We start from the raw sequence: 18,974 nt of genomic DNA, 5'->3' as shown, positions 1-18,974 counted from the left end.
CTGGACGGTGGGAGATTTTCCAGTTGTGCATGTGCAAAAGAGCTAACTAGTTGTGCAACTGGTGATTTGCACGTGCACTGCCAGGACAGCATGTGCCATCGTGGCACTGGCACGTGCCATCGTGGCACTGGCACGTGCCAAAGCACGCACAGCCTTCTGAGAGCCTGGTCCCTGGGGTCCCTGTCTTTATGCTAATTCCCAAACCCCAGCTCTGACAGCTTGCGAGGCTGTCAGCACTGGTCTCGTCCCTGCTATCGATGCCTCGTCAGACAAGTCAAATCCTCTCCTGCTCTCCAGGGCTTTCTCCCCTGCTCGTATTGATGCGTGAAGATTCTCTCGACTAGCGGTGGGGTGATGGGGGGGGGGGCACGTTCTCCAGCTCTTCCTCCGCAGCCGGCAGGCTGGTAATAGAGTGGGCTTTGGAAGAACTGCAGAGAAATACATTTGGGCCCAGAACAAGGACCACCTGGATAGCAAGGAACTTCACATGTTGCACTTTTATAGCACTTTCTATCGGAAGCACCGTAGGGACAGTCACAATACGCCTGGGAAACATGACGACAACTGCTCTGTGCCTCAGTTTACCCATGTGTTGAAGAACTAAGAGCTTCACCGGCCTCTGAGCACCAGGCCAAACCTAATGCCGCTGCGAGCCAGCAGCCCCCCCGAGCGCTGTGCCAGCCCAATGCCACCACAGTCTGCCTGGCCCAACCCTGGGCCCAGCTGGCAGCCTCCCGGAGCACCAGCTCCCTCTACCCTCTCCACGTCTCTGCTCGCTCCCCCGCCCCCAGGAGGAGGGACACGGTGAGCAGCGGGGACCTTTGGGGTGGGGAATGGAGTGGAGGTGGTAGGGGGGTTCTTGGGGAAGGGGGGCATGCTCCCACCCCCCGGCAGTGGGTCGGTGCCGGCGCTAGGGGCAGCACTGTCTCCCCCAGCCTATCACACCCGCCACCCACCAGGAGAGACCCTACCGCCCACCCGAGATGCGAGTGTCAACAAAACTAGAGCCAGCTGCTCTGGCATCTGGACCAGGCTGATTCTGTAACTAGGGGTCTAGGTCAGGCTGGTTTCATGATCGGCCACTTTGGGGTGGCCTGTAGGCTTCCCGGCCACACCCAATTCAACACGCAGCCGGCTAACGCTCCCTGCTCGCACCAGACTCCCTGCTCGAGCTGACAAACCCCACAGGGGTAGCTCAATCCGGTGCCTCCCAGAACTCCGGCAGTTCCCCGATAACCAGTTCGGTACTGCACATTCCAGAGCCAGCGCTATCCCTGATGAACTCATCAGGAGCTTATGCCAGGGCTACCTTTGACCCCATGCCGCCGAATTCCTGAATCAGAGTCCTAGGAGAAAGAGAATTTCTCTCCGCCCTTCTCGTGTTGTGCCACATCACGGTCATCACCACCAACCAGCATGATCCACAAATCGTTGGGAACCCTACAACACCCCAGGTGACCCCCAAGCAATCACTGTTCCAAAGAGTCTCAGAAGAACCAGTAGCAAGCCCTGGGCTCAGACCAAGGTGGCTTTGTTACACCTCGCTACTAAGCAGGAAGGGCACAAATCAAAGATGTTTTGTGTTTAAACGAGATGATTTTGAGGTTGCGATTTAAATTCAAGATTTTTCTTTTTTTTTTAAATACAGCTGTTGAAAATGCAATCTGAACTGAGCACAAAAATATGTTCAGGACGGAGCTATCAGACTCTCTTAAAACAGCATGTTATATTGAAAACAAGCCGAATCCATGAGCTTCTATGGAAAATGCAGTGTTAAAGGCTGCTTTTCTATATAAAGAAAGAATCGGGAGGGGGGAGACATCTAGCTTTTGAAGTCAAGCTTAAGTACGGTGCAAGAGCTTACGTTCCATATTAAAGGTGTCTTTGATTTAATAAAAATACATTTGATATGCTGTTGTGTGGGTTTACATTAAATTCCATTTTGTTACTCTCCTAACATAGCTTGGCTCAAATCATGAGCAAAATGTAAATACTCTAGAAAAAAGAAGCAAGCTATCAGTCACCATTTTAACACGCTCAAATATACAGGTCATAAGAATCGGATAATAGCAAGCCATAAAATTGCTGAAATACCTGTATATAGTTATAGTGTAGCCTTCTAGGTAAAAACGAGGTACCAAATGCAGCGCAAAGCTTCTATTCAGTTGTAAATCAACATGGTTCAATGCTTATATAAACCATTGAGAATGCACCTTTCTTTATAAAATAACCGAAGCACAAAGGGGTAAGTTGAGTCAAATCACGGATTTAAATCAAGGCTTTTGGACTGATGATTTAAACTGCCTTGATTTTAATCAATCTACCTTGCTACTGAAGAATGCCTGGTATTCTAGCATGGATTTACCACTGGATTCTCCCCTGCTTACCTGAGCCGTGAACGTGTTACAATGGAGGGGGGTGATCTGCAGTGGACAGTGCTGGAATTCCAGGGTCACTTTTTCCAAAAAGGCTGGAACAATTTAAGAGCTCAAATGCCAGTTTCAAGATTCCCCCTTAGATGCCTCAGGGAACGTCTTCACTTCCGGCTGGATCCACGAGAAGAGTAGGCGGAGCCAACGGGAGAACGTCAACCGGCGACGTACCGCGTACCAACTTACCGCGATTCACATGGCTGGAGCTGCAGAACTTAGGTCGACAGCCCCCAGACCTTTCAGTCCATGGGACTAAGCGTTCCAAGTCACTTACGAAAATGGGACACGGGTGCTTTTGAGGATCCCAAAAGCCTCCTCCCAGTGGGACAGAGCGGCTCAGGACATGTTCTGCGCCCCAGACCAGGGCTACAGTGTCACCAAGGCAGGGGGAGTGACGGGGACCCGCACCCCATCCGCAGCCAGACATGACTCTCAGGCAGCAGGTAGAACAGGTTTATAAGTTGACAAGGATACAGCAAGAAGCAGCCTTTTCAGCACAGGAAGCAGAAGCAGTCAGTCCAGTCCATCTTGAGGAGAGGGGGCCCAGAGCCAAGGGCCCCAACCCCGTTCCCTGCATCCCAAGCCAGTGAGACGAACTCCCCAGTCAGGCTGTCCCATCTCTGGCCTTGGTCCTGCTTCCCGGGGTAAAAGATGTCACCTGGTCCTACCCCCTCCCAGGCTCAGGTTACAGAAAGCATCGGCCATCATGTACGTGGAGAAGGCTGTCGCCCCAAAATTCCCATCCCCATTTTGTTACTGGTGCAGAGCCTGTGGAAACTGAGGCACGCACACAGGGCTGATACAGGATAGCAGAAATCACATGCAACATAAAGCGCACAGAGCGCATACAATCCCCACGTCGGCACAGTACAAGCGCAACCGCCCTGGGAGACCAACACCGCTGACCCCACGAGAAGAGCCTCTCCCACCCCAGTTCGCCAGCGTGCCTTGCTTAATCGATTCCCTGCTACTGGAGGGGCCGGGTACCCGGAGGCCACTGGGGCTCTGCCTGGGGACACCCCAGTTTGGTCTCGGAGGGCTGCGGTACTTGGGTCTAGCTGTGCGCGTAGTGCCGGGCTGCTGGCCTGATGAGCTGGTGGTCTCTTCCGACAATGACTCATTCCGGAGTCCGCCGAGACCCCAGAGCACAGGTTTTATGACCCCACCCGGCCTCCATCCTCTGTTGAGACTTGTAACAAACGGGGCCAGGTTGAGCCACCTGTAACGGGGACACCTGTCCACACAGAAGCGGCCGGGAACTAGGACATACCCAGCTGAGAGCTGTCCAGCCCAGACGGCCGGCCCTGCGTGGATGCAATTAAATGCCTCACCGACTGCCCACGGGGCAGAGCTTCCAATGGAAAGTTGGGACGTGGGAGACTTGTGGGCCCAGGCCGATGCAGCCGGCCACGGAGGGCTCATTAAACCCCCGCCAGGAACCCTGCGCCCTGCAGTGGCAGGAGGTGAGAGTTTAATAACCCGCTTGCAGAGCCGTTAGACCGGCTCGCCCTGGGAGCGCGCGTCAGAGGAGCGGTCATTTGCATTCCGCGACCTGCTGCTGCGGGGACGGCCAGCCAGCGCGAGCACGCCGGAGCCGCCGGGATCGGTCTGTGCCACTCTCCAGCGTGCACGTCCCCCGGCCACCTCGACGTCTCGCGGCAGCTGTGCTCCTCGCGCTGCGTTAACCCTGGCTCGGCCAGGCCCTGCCCCGCGCTCGGCGCCAGGGACGGGCCCAGGACAAGCGCTGCAAAGTCAGAGAGAAAACCTCTGTTAGCGCTGCTAGGAGTTCGGGGGGCGGGCTGGGAGTCGGCTAGTCCCGGCTCTGCCACTGCAGCACTGCGCGGCCATGGGCATGGCACTTCACTTCCCTGGCCCTCGGTGGGAACCACCTGCCTTGCAAGAGGGAGAGGTGCTGGGAGGTGTAACCCATCCAATTCCATAAGCTGTTCATGGCACAGACAGCACTAAGTAACGGAGATGCAGCTGGAAAAACACTTAGCAAGTGGGTGCAGCTGTTCTCAGGCATACGTGGCTCACATGCAGGTGGTCTCTGAGATGGACGCGCCTGCCTCCAGCCCTTGGACTGGCTGCTACTAGATCCCCCACTGCTCCGATGAGGGAACGTACACCGGGCTCCCCTCGAGGCGCGTCTCAGGAGGGGGGACAGGGAGGCCGGGCTGTGCCGCATCTTTGGGAGCAGCCACCCCATGAACACGGCAAGGGGCTGGACACGAACTGCGGGGTGCAGCCCACTGAAAGCATGTAACAGAGCCCAGGCCAGCCTCCCCCCGCAAGCTCCGCTCCGGTCCCCCCTGCAGCCCCACCCGTCCTGTCCCCAGCACGACTCCACTCCCTGCCCCACCCCTACCCTTGCCCCAGACTCGGTGCTGGCTGCAGCTTCATTTCCAGCCGTGTTGGGAGCAGAGACGCAGCCCGGCTGGGGCTCCGCTCCCTCCCCTGCTGCGGCTCCAGCCCCGACCCAAACTTAGCCCAGCTGCAGCCCCCGTAACAGGCAGCGGCCACGAGCCTAGCCCTGGCTCTGGGAGGCAGAGACAGGGGTGGCAGGACCCTCAAGCATCTGGGGACCACTGCTCGCTGGGTCAAGGTTGGGCTGTGCGGCCTAGGGGGCGGGGAGCTGCCCCATGGCAGGCCCAGACGCAGAGAAGGGGCCTGCCAGCAAGTGTCACGCTCACTACGGCCGCGTTTCTCCCGTCTCCTTCCCCCCGCCCCCCTCGTCCCACTCCCCATGGCTCTTGCCCACCCTCCTCACAGGCCGGGCTGTGAAGGCCCCTCCCGGCAAGGACTCCGCTGGGTCGGCCCTGCCGCCTTCCCTCTCCACAGCCAGCAGCGGCTGCCTCCCAGCCCTTTGATGCCTCTTCTCCCGGCTCATCCCACGGCGCGGCTCCCGGGGGCTCCCGCGCTCAGCTCGCCTGCCCCGCGCCGCTCATTAGGCACCGCTCTCCAAACCCGCCGCCGCCGAACGCTCTCGCCCGCGCCGCGGGTGCTTCAAGGGACGGGGGGGGGGGAGCTCTTTGGAGATGCTGTCTCCATGGCAACGCCAATTCCCCTCAGAAAGGGCGCCCAGGTCACCTGTTTGCTGGAGAGTTTCTGGCTTGATCCCCCCCCCCCGACTCACAGGTGTCGGGGAGCAGGGAGCACTGGGGGGCCGGGTTAACTCCCCTCGGTGTTCAGGGCTGGGGGACTCCAGTTTCCCCCTGACCTCCGAGGCCCAGAGACACCTCCTGGAGCCTGGGCCAGGGCGCAGAGCGAGGGGCTCGCCCATGGGGGCGGGGGCAGGCTCAGGAGGAAAAGGAGCGGAGTGGTGCCTGGCCGGCGTCCGGTCCCTGCTCGCTGCAAACCACCGGCTGCTTTCCACGGGCAGCAGAGTCTGCTCAACACTCCCCCCGCGCCCCCCAGGCTGCAGGGCAGGCCCTAGGGGCACTGACAGGGCTGGGGAGGAATCAGGGCTGAAAGAGCAAAGGGGCTGCAAAGCAGGGGGCACTGGCAGAGCTGTGGAGCAACGGGGACACGGGCGGGGTGGGAGGGGCACCGGCATGGCAGGGGACAGGGCGGGGAGGGAGGGAACAGCAGGGGACACGGTCGGGGAAGGAGGGGCACCGGCACGGCGGGGGACACGGGCAGCGTGGGAGGGGCACCGGCATGGCGGGGGACAGGGCGGGGAGGGAGGGAACAGTAGGGGACACGGTCGGAGAAGGAGGGACACCGGCACGGCGGGGGACAGGGGCGGGGAGGGAAGGGCACCGGCACGGCGGGGGACACGGGCGGGGTGGGAGGGGCACCGGCATGGCAGGGGACAGGGCGGGGAGGGAGGGAACAGTAGGGGACACGGTCGGAGAAGGAGGGACACCGGCACGGCGGGGGACAGGGGCGGGGAGGGAAGGGCACCGGCATGGCGGGGGACAGGGGTGGGGAGGGAAGGGCACCGGCACGGCGGGGGACAGGAGCAGGGAGGGAAGGGCACCGGCACGGCGGGGGACATGGTCGGAGAAGGAGGGACACTGGCACGGCGGGGGACAGGGGCGGGGAGGGAGAGGCACAGTGGGGGACAGGGGCGGGGAGGGAAGGGCACCGGCACGGCGGGGGACAGAGGCGGGGAGGGAGGGGCACGGCGGGGGACAGGGGCGGGGAGGGAGGGGCACCGGCACGGCGGGGGACAGGGGCGGGGAGGGAGGGGCACCGGCACGGCGGGGGACAGGGGCGGGGAGGGAGGGGCACCGGCACAGCCAGAACTGGACTAGCAGGGTGGGCAGCGCTGCAGGCTGGCAGTCATGGGCGTTGGCACAACTAGGTATGAAGCTGGCCTGGGTTTGCTTAGACCTCATCTGGATCTAAGCCCTGGAAGAGCCAAAGAGCCAATGTGCCCCCCCACCCCATCAGCACCTCCAGGCTAAGGGTGGGACCTGCTCCCAGTGGATCGCCCTCCTGGACAGGGCGCAGCGAAAGTGCCAAACAGGGTGGAACAGGCTCAGGCTGGTCTTAAATTCTCCGAAAGCAGCAGGTTTGCTCCTGCCCAATGGCTCATGGCCTGTTGCCAGGACAACCCCCGCCGTGCCCGGCCTCCCCAGTTCTCCTTAGAGGCACTGACCGACTCCCACCGCCGACAGGCTCAGACCAGGACCGAGACCCACTGCCCACCTTAACTGGTGCTCCCCACTTCAGATCCTGCCGGGGCCGGGCTCCGGCGGAGCCAGGCGCCCACGTGAGTCGGGGGCACATTGGCTCGAGCGCAGCCAGCCCTGCCTTGCCGATTCAAAGGCGACCGTCTAGCGGCGGACGAGCGCCTGTTCTCCATTGGCTTTGAACACCCGAGATCCCTAGATGTCGGGGCTTCTTTTAACAGAAAGGCAGCTCTCATTAAAAAGCTGCCAGGTGTTCCCAGCACAATCTGCGGCTCTTTTTAGCTCTAATGATTTCATCTCTCGGGTGACAGATGCGCTCTCCAGGACCTTTCCTGGAGCAAGGCAGCGTCAGCTCTGCACCACCGAGCACTGTGGTCACAAACCTGATGCTCTCCCAGCCCCCCCGCCCTCTGTCATCCCGACAACCTGCCCTCGGGCTGGCAGACTCACCCAGGGGAACCGCCTCATGGCACGAACCACATTCTGCTACCCCCGGCACCAAGCGACCCACCTCCTCCCCGGCTCTGCACAGCCCAGGAGGGCCAAGCTGCAAGGGGAGGAAGAGGGCACAGACCTGGGAATGGCCCGGATCTCCAGATCCTCTGCCATAACCCAGAACCCATCCTTCTGGGCCTGCACTGTGCCCCCGCCCGCCGCTGGCTTCCCTCGGGACCTGCCCAAGCACAGAAGAGGCTGGCCCCCCGGGCCCAATGGAGGACTCCAGCAGCACGGCGGAGGAGGAAGATATTTCTGGTCCCACTGGGCTGGGATCCGCGCCAGGCACGGGAGGTTATAAATAGCTGCTTCCATATGAACGGATGGAAATGTTGGCGTTGGATGGGCGGGCACCACACGTGCGCCTCCCTTCAGAGCCAGCTCCAAACCCTGGGGCCGGAGACTGGGGCTTTCCTGGGCATCTCCATCTGTCCACATCACGAAGCCACCAATGTAACGAGCCACGACGGACCACTGCTGCTCCAGAGGGGGCCCGTATGCCAGCCGAGTCCCCACGCTGCGCTGATTCGATAGGCACGCACTGGGAATGAGGCCTCCTGGGGCGTGCCTCCATTGTTGTGTTATGCAACAAAACAACACTCAGCCTAAGTTTCTCCCCCAGCTTGGGGAGTCCTGGGGGCTTCTGGGTGGGGCCGCTACCACTGCAGACCCCACATCTCTCTCCAAACACTCCCCCCTTTTATACACCTTTGTGTGGGGTGCCTGCCCCAAGATGGGCTTGAGTCCTAGGGAGGCTGCACAGGAGACAGCCAATCAGGAAAGGTCTATGAGGAGCAGCTGATCGGGGCCCTCCTGGCCCACATAAGAAGCACTGCAGAGCAAAGCAGCTTCAGTCACTCCCTGGAGCTTGAGGAGGGAGCACTGGGTGTCCTACAGGCCGAAGGCAGCCAATACTCTGGCCAGAGCAGCGCTGTGGGCTGAGATTGTGGAACTAAAGGACAGCCATCCCACCGAAAGCTCTCAGCTTCAGCCTCCTGAGGCAAGGACAAAGAAGGGGCTGAGACTATGGGGAAGTGGTTCACGGAGCTCTACAAAGGAGCTGGAGGGGATGCTGCAAGTGGTGGCCACATACAGGGTCTCTGGGCCAGGACCCGGAGCAGTAGGCAGGGCCCCCGCCCCGCACCTATTGCCACTGGTGAAGTGGTGAAACTCTGGACTGCAGTCGCCACTGAGGGACATGGCTGGACAGACATTGCGGAGTCACCAGGATGGGGGAATGGCCGGAGGGCTGGGTCACTGGAGAGGATGCCATGGTCTTGGGAGTGAAATGGGTTCCAGAGCCGAAGGGATGACAGCAAGATACCCCCAGAAGAGGGCGCCCTGGTGAGATGAGCTAATCCCCATGACAGCCTCCAGGAGGCACTGGCATGGTGAGTTGTACTCCCTCCCAGCTTTGACAGGACTTCTGAAGGCCCAACAGGTCTAGCAGCCAGCGGGAGTCAGCAGAATAGCCCTGCATCTACCTCCAGGGTCTTACCATTCCCCTGTGTGTCCCAAGACCCAGGCCTGAAATCAGGAGGGCTGCAGGTCACAGTTGAGAGACATTAGCAGATCGGGGCAGGAGAGGACTGGACTTGCCGGAGGGGCTGCAAGTCGAAGCCCTGGCACACATGGGGGATGGCAGCAGGAACGGAAGCGGAGGGGTGCTGCAAATCAGGCCCGCGTCGCAGCCCCAGAGCTCCGGGCGTGCACTCTTGCACGGAATCACTCTCGTCCCAGCCAGTCCTAGCCAGAGGCGACCCCCTCGCCGCAACATTTTGAGACGAAAACGCCTGAACGTTCTCTCCCTGCAGGGTCAGAGCCCCAGGGGCCTGCGCTCGGGTCTCAGCCTAGCCCGCAAAGCTCCACTTCCGGACACGTTTTCTTTGCCAGGTGCAAGATCCCTCTCCCAGGGCCAAGATCCACTCGGCGCCGCTCCCCCGTCCCAGACGGGTGACAGGAACCTCTGCTCCCTGGACGGGGGGGGCTGCAACCCAGAGCAGCCTGCGATGGAATCTGCCAGGAACAGCCCGGGCATATGCAGAGAGGGGAAGGGTCTCCAGCTGACAGCTACAGGAGACTGTACAGGAGGAGGTCTTGGGCTGGGGCGGATGCGGCGGCGGCGGCGGCAGCTGAGGGCTTTCGGTGGCATGGCTGGGCAATGCAGCTTGGCAAGAACACATGAAAGCAAATGGAATGGAGCAGACGACCTGGGTTAAAGGGTTACACGCACATCCCGTATCACCAGTCTAACCCAGGAGAGCTGAATAAGAGCAGAGGACCAGCCAGATTGGGTCAGACCAACGGTCCAGCTAACCCGGTACCCTGTCTGCCGACAGCAGGGAATGAACAGAACAGGCAATTGCTGAGTGGTCCACCGCATCACCCCTGCTCAGCTTCTAACAGTCAGAGGCTCAGGACACCTGGAACATAGAGTTGCATCTCCCCCATCCTGGCGTACAGTCACTAATGGAGCTGCCCTCCATAGTGACACCCACCTTCCAGAGAAAGGAGGAGCTAAAATGCAAATAATTCCACCAGCCTCATTCTGGGCATTATTGGCGTATAGAGCCCGGCTAGAGCCGGGGCACCCCCAGGCTGGAGCAATAATTCTAGGACGCTCTGAGCCACACTCCTCAAAGCCCAAACTACCTGAAGAGAGAGAATTGAAATAGAGAGGTGCACACACAGGTCTGGCACCACCACTTACCTACAGACGCCTGCTTTTAGCAGGAAACCCACTAATCAATGTGTCTGACCGGAGAGAAGAAAGGACGTCAGGCCACGTGGCCGCATGGGAGGACGTCATTATGGGTAAATTACCTGCTGCATCCATAACAGCCAATGGCAGACCAGGCTCAGAGGCCACGTGACCAAATAGGAGGAAGCGGCCAGGCGATAACGCATGGCAGCCACAACAGCCAATGGCAGGCGAGGGCGTTGGCTGGGGTGCCATGAAACTGACGCATTCGGCACGGCATGACCACTCACCTTGATGTAGGTGTCGAGGGCCGGGTGGACCCGGTTCACCGCCAGCTGGATGGAGAAGGGGGTGGTGAAGGGGAAGGTGGCCATGACCACATGGCTGGGTGCCGGGAAGGAAATGATCTTGAAGCCGTACTTCCTGAAGTACCGGACCAGGTCCTCCGAGGGCTTCTCATCACCCTCGCTCAGGATGCAGCCTGCAAGGTAGCGGCATTTCTCAGGCAGCACCTAAGACATGGAGGAAGAACAGGCGGCATCAGAGCTAACAAGCAGCTGAGAAGGAGCCAGGCTACAGTCTCCAGCAAGGTTCCATCGCCGCTCGCCAGACATGGGTAGGTCGGGGAGGGGCTGCCCTGGAAACCCAGCAGCCTATTCACTCGCCAGGCACTGGAATCACCCCACAGGGCAGAAATAACACACCTGGGGGCTGGGATGCTCCAAGACCCTGCGCCCATACGAGAGGGGGAGGACGACACTGCTCAGGTGAGCTGCCGAGGAATCTCACCCCCAAGCAATAATCTATTCATCCACCAAGGCAGACACACACTCAGACAAAGAGTAGGGGAGTGTGAATTGGTTTATGTAAATTTTATGCAAACCAGATGCAAATTAGCTCCCAGGGCAGCCCTCGGTTGGGTAAAGGTGGGGCACGCGGAGGATGTGTCCCTGTGGAGCTGGGCCAATTAGAAGAAATGGTTTGTTTGTTTTTGCAGCTCTTCTGGGAAGTTGGCGACCTATGAGTCAGCTGCAGACACAGCACTGCACAAACCCGGGCACATGAAAGCCCGCCACCTGGTGCCAGGGAGCACCCCCCCCCCCATTTTACAGGTGGGGAAAACAAGGCCAAGAGGAGAAGGGACAGACCCCCCAGCCATCCAGGGAGCAGAGCAGACTCAGAATTCAGGAGAGCCCAGGTACCGGCCCTACGCCAGGCCGTGTTGCTCTCTCCGAATATGGACTGGGACCGCAGCTTTACTTTCTGTCGAAAGCAGAGGACTCCAAATTCAGGTCTGGATTCTACTCCCAGTGCAATCAATGACCCCCTGCAAGTCGCTTAGCTCCTCTGGGCCTCGGCTTCCCCATTTTCCCACCCACCCCCTTTTGCGAACCTTAGGCCCGCAGTGTGCTTGGAGATCTGCACCCGGAAAGCCACAGAAAGGAGCAGGGCATGAGGGGTTCAGTCTCTCCTCTGCGGGAGAGGGCCAGAGCCAGACGGACTAAGCTGCGACGGTACCGAGCGGGGCCCAGCGAGCGAGGCTGGCTATTCATGCCAATGCCAATGCCAACGAGCGAGTGGTGGTAGCGGCTGTCCCCACCTCCCCCGCCTGCCGGGGACCCGCGGCGCATGCTGGCTTTTCAGGAATCCACGGGTTGAATATTAAAAGAGCCCGGGAGTTCCCAGGGCTGCAGCCAGACCCAGCGCTGCCATCTCCGCTACGTGCTGTGCCTTCGCCAGCCGGCCTGATCTGAGCCCTGGGTAGAGAATTACAGCGGCCTGGGGACGCGGGAAAAGGCACTTTCCATACGTCCCAGATCCAGACCCAAAGGCCAGGGCATGTTACTGGCCCGGGGAAAGTCAGCTGGCGAATGAGTTTAAGTGGCCGGGTGATGTCGCTTGCAGAAATCTGGCCTGGGATGGGGGGGGTTGAGACCTGGGGCAGGAAACTGGGGTTCAGAGTCTGGGAGGGGGGCTGGGCGCAGGAGAGGGGTTGTGACCCGTACGAGGGGGGTGCAGGATCTGGGAAGGGGTTGTCACCTGGAGCAGGCATCCAGGAGGGGGTGCAGAGTCTGGGAGGGGATAGAGGTGCGGGGGGGGGGGGGGGCAGATGGTTGTGGGGAGGGAGAGGCTGGGGTGCCAGAGGCAGGCGCTAGCTGGGAGGTGCTTCCCTTGGCAGCTCCCAGCCAGCAGCCCAGCAGGTTCCTCAGCCAGGGACTCTGCTTACCCTGCCCCGCAGGCTGCTCAGAGCAGCTGGCTACAAGGACCATGTGCTTCTCTGAAAGCCGCAAGCCGGGAGGGGCAGGGGATACTTAGCACACTGCCTGTCCTGCTAACAGGCTGCTCCCATTGGCTGGAAACAGAAGATGGGCTGCTCCCATTGGCTCACAGAAGCACATGGCCCCCACAGCTGGATCTGGTGGCTTGGCAGGCCAAATTCATCCCGCAGGCTCTATTTTGCCTTGATCTAGGAGCACTGAAGAGGCAGCGGGCTGGACTCCTGTTTGTTGCTGTGTCTGCCTCCTGCCTGCCACGCAGGCCAACGCGGGAAAGCCATGCAGGACAGGGCACCCTTCCCGACCAGCTCTTGCCTCAGACCCAGAGCACACGCTGTGCAGAGTCCAAACCCCCCCTCTTCTTGGGGCTCAGCAGCACTGCCAAAGAAATTAACCATAGCACCGAAACGCTCAGCTCACGCCCTCTCCCCCCACCTCGGCTGCTCGAGGAGTTCCTCGCGTAGCACCGCTCAGCCCACGCCCCGGATCCTCCCTCTCTTGCCAGTCGCAATAGAGCGCACGAGCCCAAGCCACTTCCTCCTTCCACAGCACGATCCACGGCTGCTCACAGGGTGGCACATTTCAGAGACACACTCAGCCTGACACATGCAGCACTTCTACTAGCAACAGACGTCTGATGGAGAAATGAACCTAGCCCACGGCCTTCCTGCCTCTACTTCCTCCGGGCTGCAGCTGGCGGAGTTTGTCCTCCAGCTGCTAACACAGATCACACGCCGAACAGCCCCACATCACTCTGCAGAGCTCAAAGAAACGGTGAGCCAGTGGGACTAAGCCAAGAGCAGAACCACGCCATCGATTTCCAGACGGGGAGGGGGCAGCAGCCATGAAGACATGCCAAGACATGCCCTCCGAAAGGAAGAAACCCTAGGATAACGGCTCCCCTAAGTATTAGAACCCTCCCGTTCACAGATGAAGAAACTGAGGCAGCGAGCGGCGAGTCAGCGGTGGACCTGTGAACGGAACGCCAGCCTTCTGCCACGAGCCCAGCCTGCTGGCTTCCCCGCTGCTGGCTGCTGCTGAACATGCAGATCCAGGCGTGGAGGAACGATTTGCCACAGAGTCGTGCTCAAGGGCCCAGACGGACACACCGTTTACTTCTCCCCGTGGCGCTTCCCTGCCACTCATCTCTGCACCTGGGCCTCTTCCCGCCTGGATCACGTTTCCCCTCCGGCCGCTGGGATTTCACAGCCGACGTGCTCTGGGACTTGTGGAGCAGAGACCCCCGGGTCTAGTGCTGTAGCCATTGGGCCACCTTGCCTCTCTTCTGGGATCTTCCTGCCTGGAAGGGCTCCGCAAGCCCAGCTCCCCACGCTCCTGCTGGGGAAGGCAGCCAGCCGAGCCCTTGTCCGCCACGAGCATCGGGGCCACCAGGAGAAGCCTTAACGCCGTACGGGGGGGAGGCGCCTGTTACAATCCAACCCTGCCTGCCAAAGCCCTCGCTCTGTGCTAGAGAAAGCAGAGATCCCGGCTAACCCTGCCGCAGTGTCTGCAAACCAGAACCAGGCAGTGGGGTTCTCGGTCCCTCTCTGGACCCAGGGGACCGCTCCAGGCTCACGCATGCCCGTGGGCACCCAGAGGACAGCCATCAAACTCCTCGGGCCCCCCGAAACCCCCACACACTGGCCTGTGGCAGGCGGGTTCAGCAGCGCTGGGTGAGATGCCGGAGCGTTGGCCAGTGGGGGAGCGGGTCTACCGAAACGGGCACCGCCTTGCGGCCCACGAAGGGAGCGGCAGGTCTGAGGCCAGGCCCTCACGTGCCGGCACCCGCATGGCACGACAGCAACGTGCTGGCAGAGCCGGGTACCAGTGGGGAGCCATCACATAGCACCTCCGCCCTGGCGCGTCGTTAAAAATAGACACACGAACAGGCTGCCTCTCGCTTCCTTCCCAGCCGGGAGAAGCAGCCACTTGACTAACCTGCGTGGCGTGCACGGGGGGAGCCCAGCCTCGCCAACGGGCTGCATGCTGCTCCCAGGCCTGGTCTCACCTCACACGCAGGCCAGGCCCCAGCAAAACGCCCCCTCCCCACCTCATGAGCCTCGCCAGGGGGGCAGCAGGGCGGGCGGAACGTGGCTGGCCTGGGAAGTCACGGTCATGGAGATCCACCACCTCCCTGGGCTGGGTTCCCTAGGGACGGGGTGGAGTCTCCATCCCTAGAGGTTTTAAGTACCAGCTGGACAAGGCCCTGGCTGGGATGATTGAGTTGGGTTGGTCTTGCTTTGGGCAGGGGGCTGGACTCGCTGCCTCCCAAGGTCTCTTCCAGCCCTAGGGCTCTATGATCTCTGAGGCAGCCTGGCCCATTCCCAGAGGTGGTTTGGCCTGGACCTGGACTCCGTGGGGGCCAGGAGTAGGGCTAAGGAGCCAGGCACTTCCTTCCTAGCCACACCCAGTTGCTGGAAGTCATTGGGCCTGGAAGTCACCAACGGGCAGGTCCCAAGGGCAGGCCCGAAGCCACCAGGAAGGGCTGGGGCTCTTGGCCCGGCACAGAGGAAGTCATTCTTGGTTGCCATGGTTATTTGATCATCCAATAGCAGTGAGGGGCCAAAAGGCTGCGAGCTACCTAGCTGAGAGCAGAGAACGGGGAACGGGGAACGTTCTTCAGAAGGGGAACCCTTCCAAGCTCTTCCCTCTTCGCACCGGCAGCGAAGGACCAGTATGTCCCTCCTAGGTACATCCACAGTCGGCTCCTCCTCAGCCAGCGGCCGGAGAACGCTCCAGGTTGCCACTGTTTGGGTTGGACATCAAGGATCCGCAGCACTGGGACTGTCCACGACAAGCAATACGGTGCTTTGCTTGGGGCTTGGTGCAACCCGGTGGGACAAACTCCTGCCTCCAGGAACAAAGACCCCGGCTGCTTCTCCTGCACACACTTCCCACCCCCCTGCTCCTCGTATGTCACGTCACTTGTAAATACAAAACTACACACACACACACACACACACACACACACACACACAGCTCGTCCTTTGGGAGGCGGAGAGAGAAAGAAGGAACCACGCGTGACCGACGGTCGCCACTTCTGGAAGGCGCTTGGATACCGCGCTGATGAGGGCCATGTAAGGAACCAACCAGAACGGATTGGTCCTCTGACCTCACAAGAGCAACCCAGAGGTCGGAGGCGAGGCGAACTGTTCCGGGGGTGCTTAGTCCTTGGCCTTTGGGCTGGAGCGGCCAATCCGAAGGGCCAGAGAGGGCGGCCCCACCATGCTGTGCTCACAACGAAGCGTGAACTCCAAAGCACACGTCAACAGAACTGAAGCTCCCCCGAAGACCAAGGAACCAAAGAGCCGGCGAAGCACAGAACTGCTCCCTATCGACAGCCACTGGCTCTCAGGTCCCCGCGCACCCCTCCCGCCCTGCTGCCCACGCTCCGCCTCGTGGTTCCTAGGCCCTGCAGTGGGCGCAGTGGAAGGAAGACAGCATGGGCCGTGGCGGTGGGGCCCATGGTCTGCTGAGAGAGATGCAGAGACAAGGAATTTTTGAAGAAAGCAGAGCTGCTCTGAGAGAGGTCCCAAAGTCACGCCCACTAGAGCAATGGCTTTCCGCCGGTGCTCCATGATCCTGGAGTCCACAGACGAGGTCTAAGGTTGTCATTACAGTGGTTTTCGAGGCCTGGTCCGTGGATTCCTGGGGGTCCGCAGACTGCAGCTAAGATTCCCGAAGGGGCACTTCCCTAGAACGTTGAAAACCTCTGCCCTGGAGCACTTCCAGGCCGTTTCGTACCCCCGCCACCTCCGCGCAACCCCAGAACAAGACCCCTCTCCTAACGAGGGGCTAGCACCGTAACCACGAGAATACCGCCGCATCCAGGCTGTTCTCAAGAGGCCCACGCTCGGCAATCACCCTCCAAGGACACAGCCTGTTGGCACTGACCACCGTGAGGGCCACCACCCATGACCCTGGCCGCCCTCCTTCCTGGGCCGAGAGCAGCGGGGTTGAGGCACGAAGGGGGGCGAGGGAGAGGCGCAGTTCTCCGTCCCAGCCAGCCTCCTCCTCGGGAGGCGCCTGCACTGTGGTTAAGAAGCTGGAGTTCTCAAGGTGCGGCGAATTCCCGCGAGGGCCCTTGTCTGCACCTGGACAGATGAGCCAGGAGGCCCCCAAAGAACAATCCACTTAATCATCCTGGGGCCGCGGTTCCTAGAAGCTCGTCGGTTTGACAAATGGCTCCCACGTGCAGGCAAGAAACGAGGTCGGCAGCGAGAGACGGGCTGGGGGGAGACGCGCCCGGCAGGGGAAAGTGGGAGGCAGAGACAATGAATCAGACAGAAGGGCCCCGAGGCCTCACCCCCGCAGCTCGCTGTCCATGTGGAGACAGGGCCTTGCCAGCTGCTCTCCGCAGACAGCCACCTGGGGCAACCCTCCGTCAGCTCCCCGACACCCGCCCGTCAGAGCTCAGCCAGCAGCCGTCACAAACACCCGGCAGCCCCCCGAGCGGCTGCTCCCCCACCCTGCGTTCTAGCACCGGGCTGCTCGGCCACGAACCGGCTCACTACACAGCCCCCTTAGAGCTGCGCAGCCCCTGCCACTGCCGGAGCCCCTGTGGGCCCCACTCCTTGGCCGCCTGGGGAGACAGAGCAGAGAACTTGGGGGGGGTGCTCATGGATAGGGTTACCGGGTGGCTTAAAAAAAATACAGGACACACTCGATCTCAGATGGGGAGGGCAGCCAGGAGGGGAGCAGAGCTGGCCGAGAGCAGGGGTGGAGGGGGAGGAATGGCCAGCGGGAAGCAGGGCTGGTGGGGGAGGGGGCAGCGGGGCTGGCTGGGAGAGATGGGGGGTGGACTGGCTGGTGGGAAGCAGGGCTGGCCAGGAGCGGGGAGCAGGGCTTGCGGGGGAGATCAGGAGGAGGAGGAGGGGGGGAGAACTGGCCAGTGGGAAGCAGGGCTGGTCGGGGGGAGCGGGGCTGGCTGGGGAAGATGGGGGGGACTGGCCAGTGGGAAGAAGGGCTGGTCGGCGGGAGCGAGGCTGGCCGGGGGTGATGGGGGGGGACTGGCCAGTGGGAAGCAGGGCTGGTTGGCGGGAGCGAGGCTGGCCGGGGGTGATGGGGGGGGACTGGCCAGTGGGAAGCAGGGCTGGTCGGCGGGAGCGAGGCTGGCCGGGGGAGATGGGGGGGGACTGGCCAGTGGGAAGCAGGGCTGGTCGGCGGGAGCGAGGCTGGCCGGGGAAGATGGGGGGGGACTGGCCAGTGGGAAGCAGGGCTGGTCGGCGGGAGCGAGGCTGGCCGGGGGAGATGGGGGGGGACTGGCCAGTGGGAAGCAGGGCTGGTCGGCGGGAGCGAGGCTGGCCGGGGGAGATGGGGGGGACTGGCCAGTGGGAAGCAGGGCTGGTCGGCGGGAGCGAGGCTGGCCGGGGGAGATGGGGGGGACTGGCCAGTGGGAAGCAGGGCTGGTCGGCGGGAGCGAGGCTGGCCGGGGGAGATGGGGGGGGACTGGCCAGTGGGAAGCAGGGCTGGTCGGCGGGAGCGGGGCTGGCCGGGGGAGATGGACGGGGGAAAGCAGGGCTGGTCGGGGGAAGCGGGGCTGGCCAGTGGAGATGGGGGAGGACCAGCCCGCAGGAAGCAAGGTTGGCCGGGAGGGGGTCGGGGGGAGCGGGACTGGCCGGGGGAGGAGCGGGGGGGAGAGAATTGGCCGGCGGGGAGCAGGACTGACTCCAGTGCATGCAGATCCTGGGGTGCTGCCCATCCCGCGCACAGTCCCGGCGAAGCACAAGCGCGTCCAGCCTTGGGGATTCCCTCCCGCTCCGGCCCCTGCCCCCCTCACATAGTTGCATACTGCCTAGCTGGTAGACATGCTCAAGCGGCATGAGCGTGGCTACCAGCCAGGCAGTTCACAACTACGTACCGATACCCCTAATAATTATAAAACTGACCTAATTAGAAAGTACCCGCCATTTTATATGTCCGGTATTTTCTCAGTTTGTTTCCCGGACAGAACCCTCCAATACTGAACTGTCTGGTTCAAAACCAGACACCTGGCGACCCTACTCACGGCCTCAGGCTTCGCGGTGGTGCCAAGGACCGGCTAGGCCAGCACACATGCCACCTGTGTGCCTCCTGCAGGCAACACTGCGTTCACCCTGCGTCGGCAGCAGAGCCAGCATCTGTGCCTTCTTGGGCCCGGGTCCCTCCTTTAACTGCAGTCGGTGAGGGCCCAAGAGCAGAGCCCTGCCAACTCATGCCGCCTCAGGGGCCAAATCTTGCCTGCCTCTGCTCAACTCATTCTGGGGCAGGTAGGGAAAGTGCAAATTAGAGCCGTGGGATACAGCCAGTGTTCCCTGTAAGCTGAGTGCTTGGGTGGCCACCCAGGAGAGATCTCAGTCCCACCCAGCAGATTAGCAGAGCACCCATGTGTTTTGGCAGGTGGTGCACAGCTGCACAGGCCTTGGTGCACAGAACAAGATTTATTCTGCAC

General features: G+C 61.4%; 1 protein-coding gene across 3 annotated transcripts in view; it reads right to left on the bottom strand.

The window, feature by feature from the left end:
• The window catches only part of TEX264 (testis expressed 264, ER-phagy receptor), a 105,359-nt gene that overhangs the window by 66,052 nt on the left and 20,333 nt on the right, over positions 1–18,974 (bottom strand). For all 3 annotated transcript variants that reach the window (XM_075939470.1, XM_075939471.1, XM_075939472.1), the window contains exon 4: positions 10,559–10,780. In XM_075939470.1, coding sequence (XP_075795585.1) covers positions 10,559–10,780 — 222 coding nt within the window. The remainder of the gene's footprint in view (positions 1–10,558; positions 10,781–18,974) is intronic.

Source organism: Pelodiscus sinensis, chromosome 11 (assembly GCF_049634645.1).
Source record: "Pelodiscus sinensis isolate JC-2024 chromosome 11, ASM4963464v1, whole genome shotgun sequence".
NCBI classification, from domain to species: domain Eukaryota; kingdom Metazoa; phylum Chordata; order Testudines; family Trionychidae; genus Pelodiscus; species Pelodiscus sinensis.
Note: the sequence above shows the minus strand (reverse complement) of the source record. Positions and strands in the feature narration are given on the sequence as shown.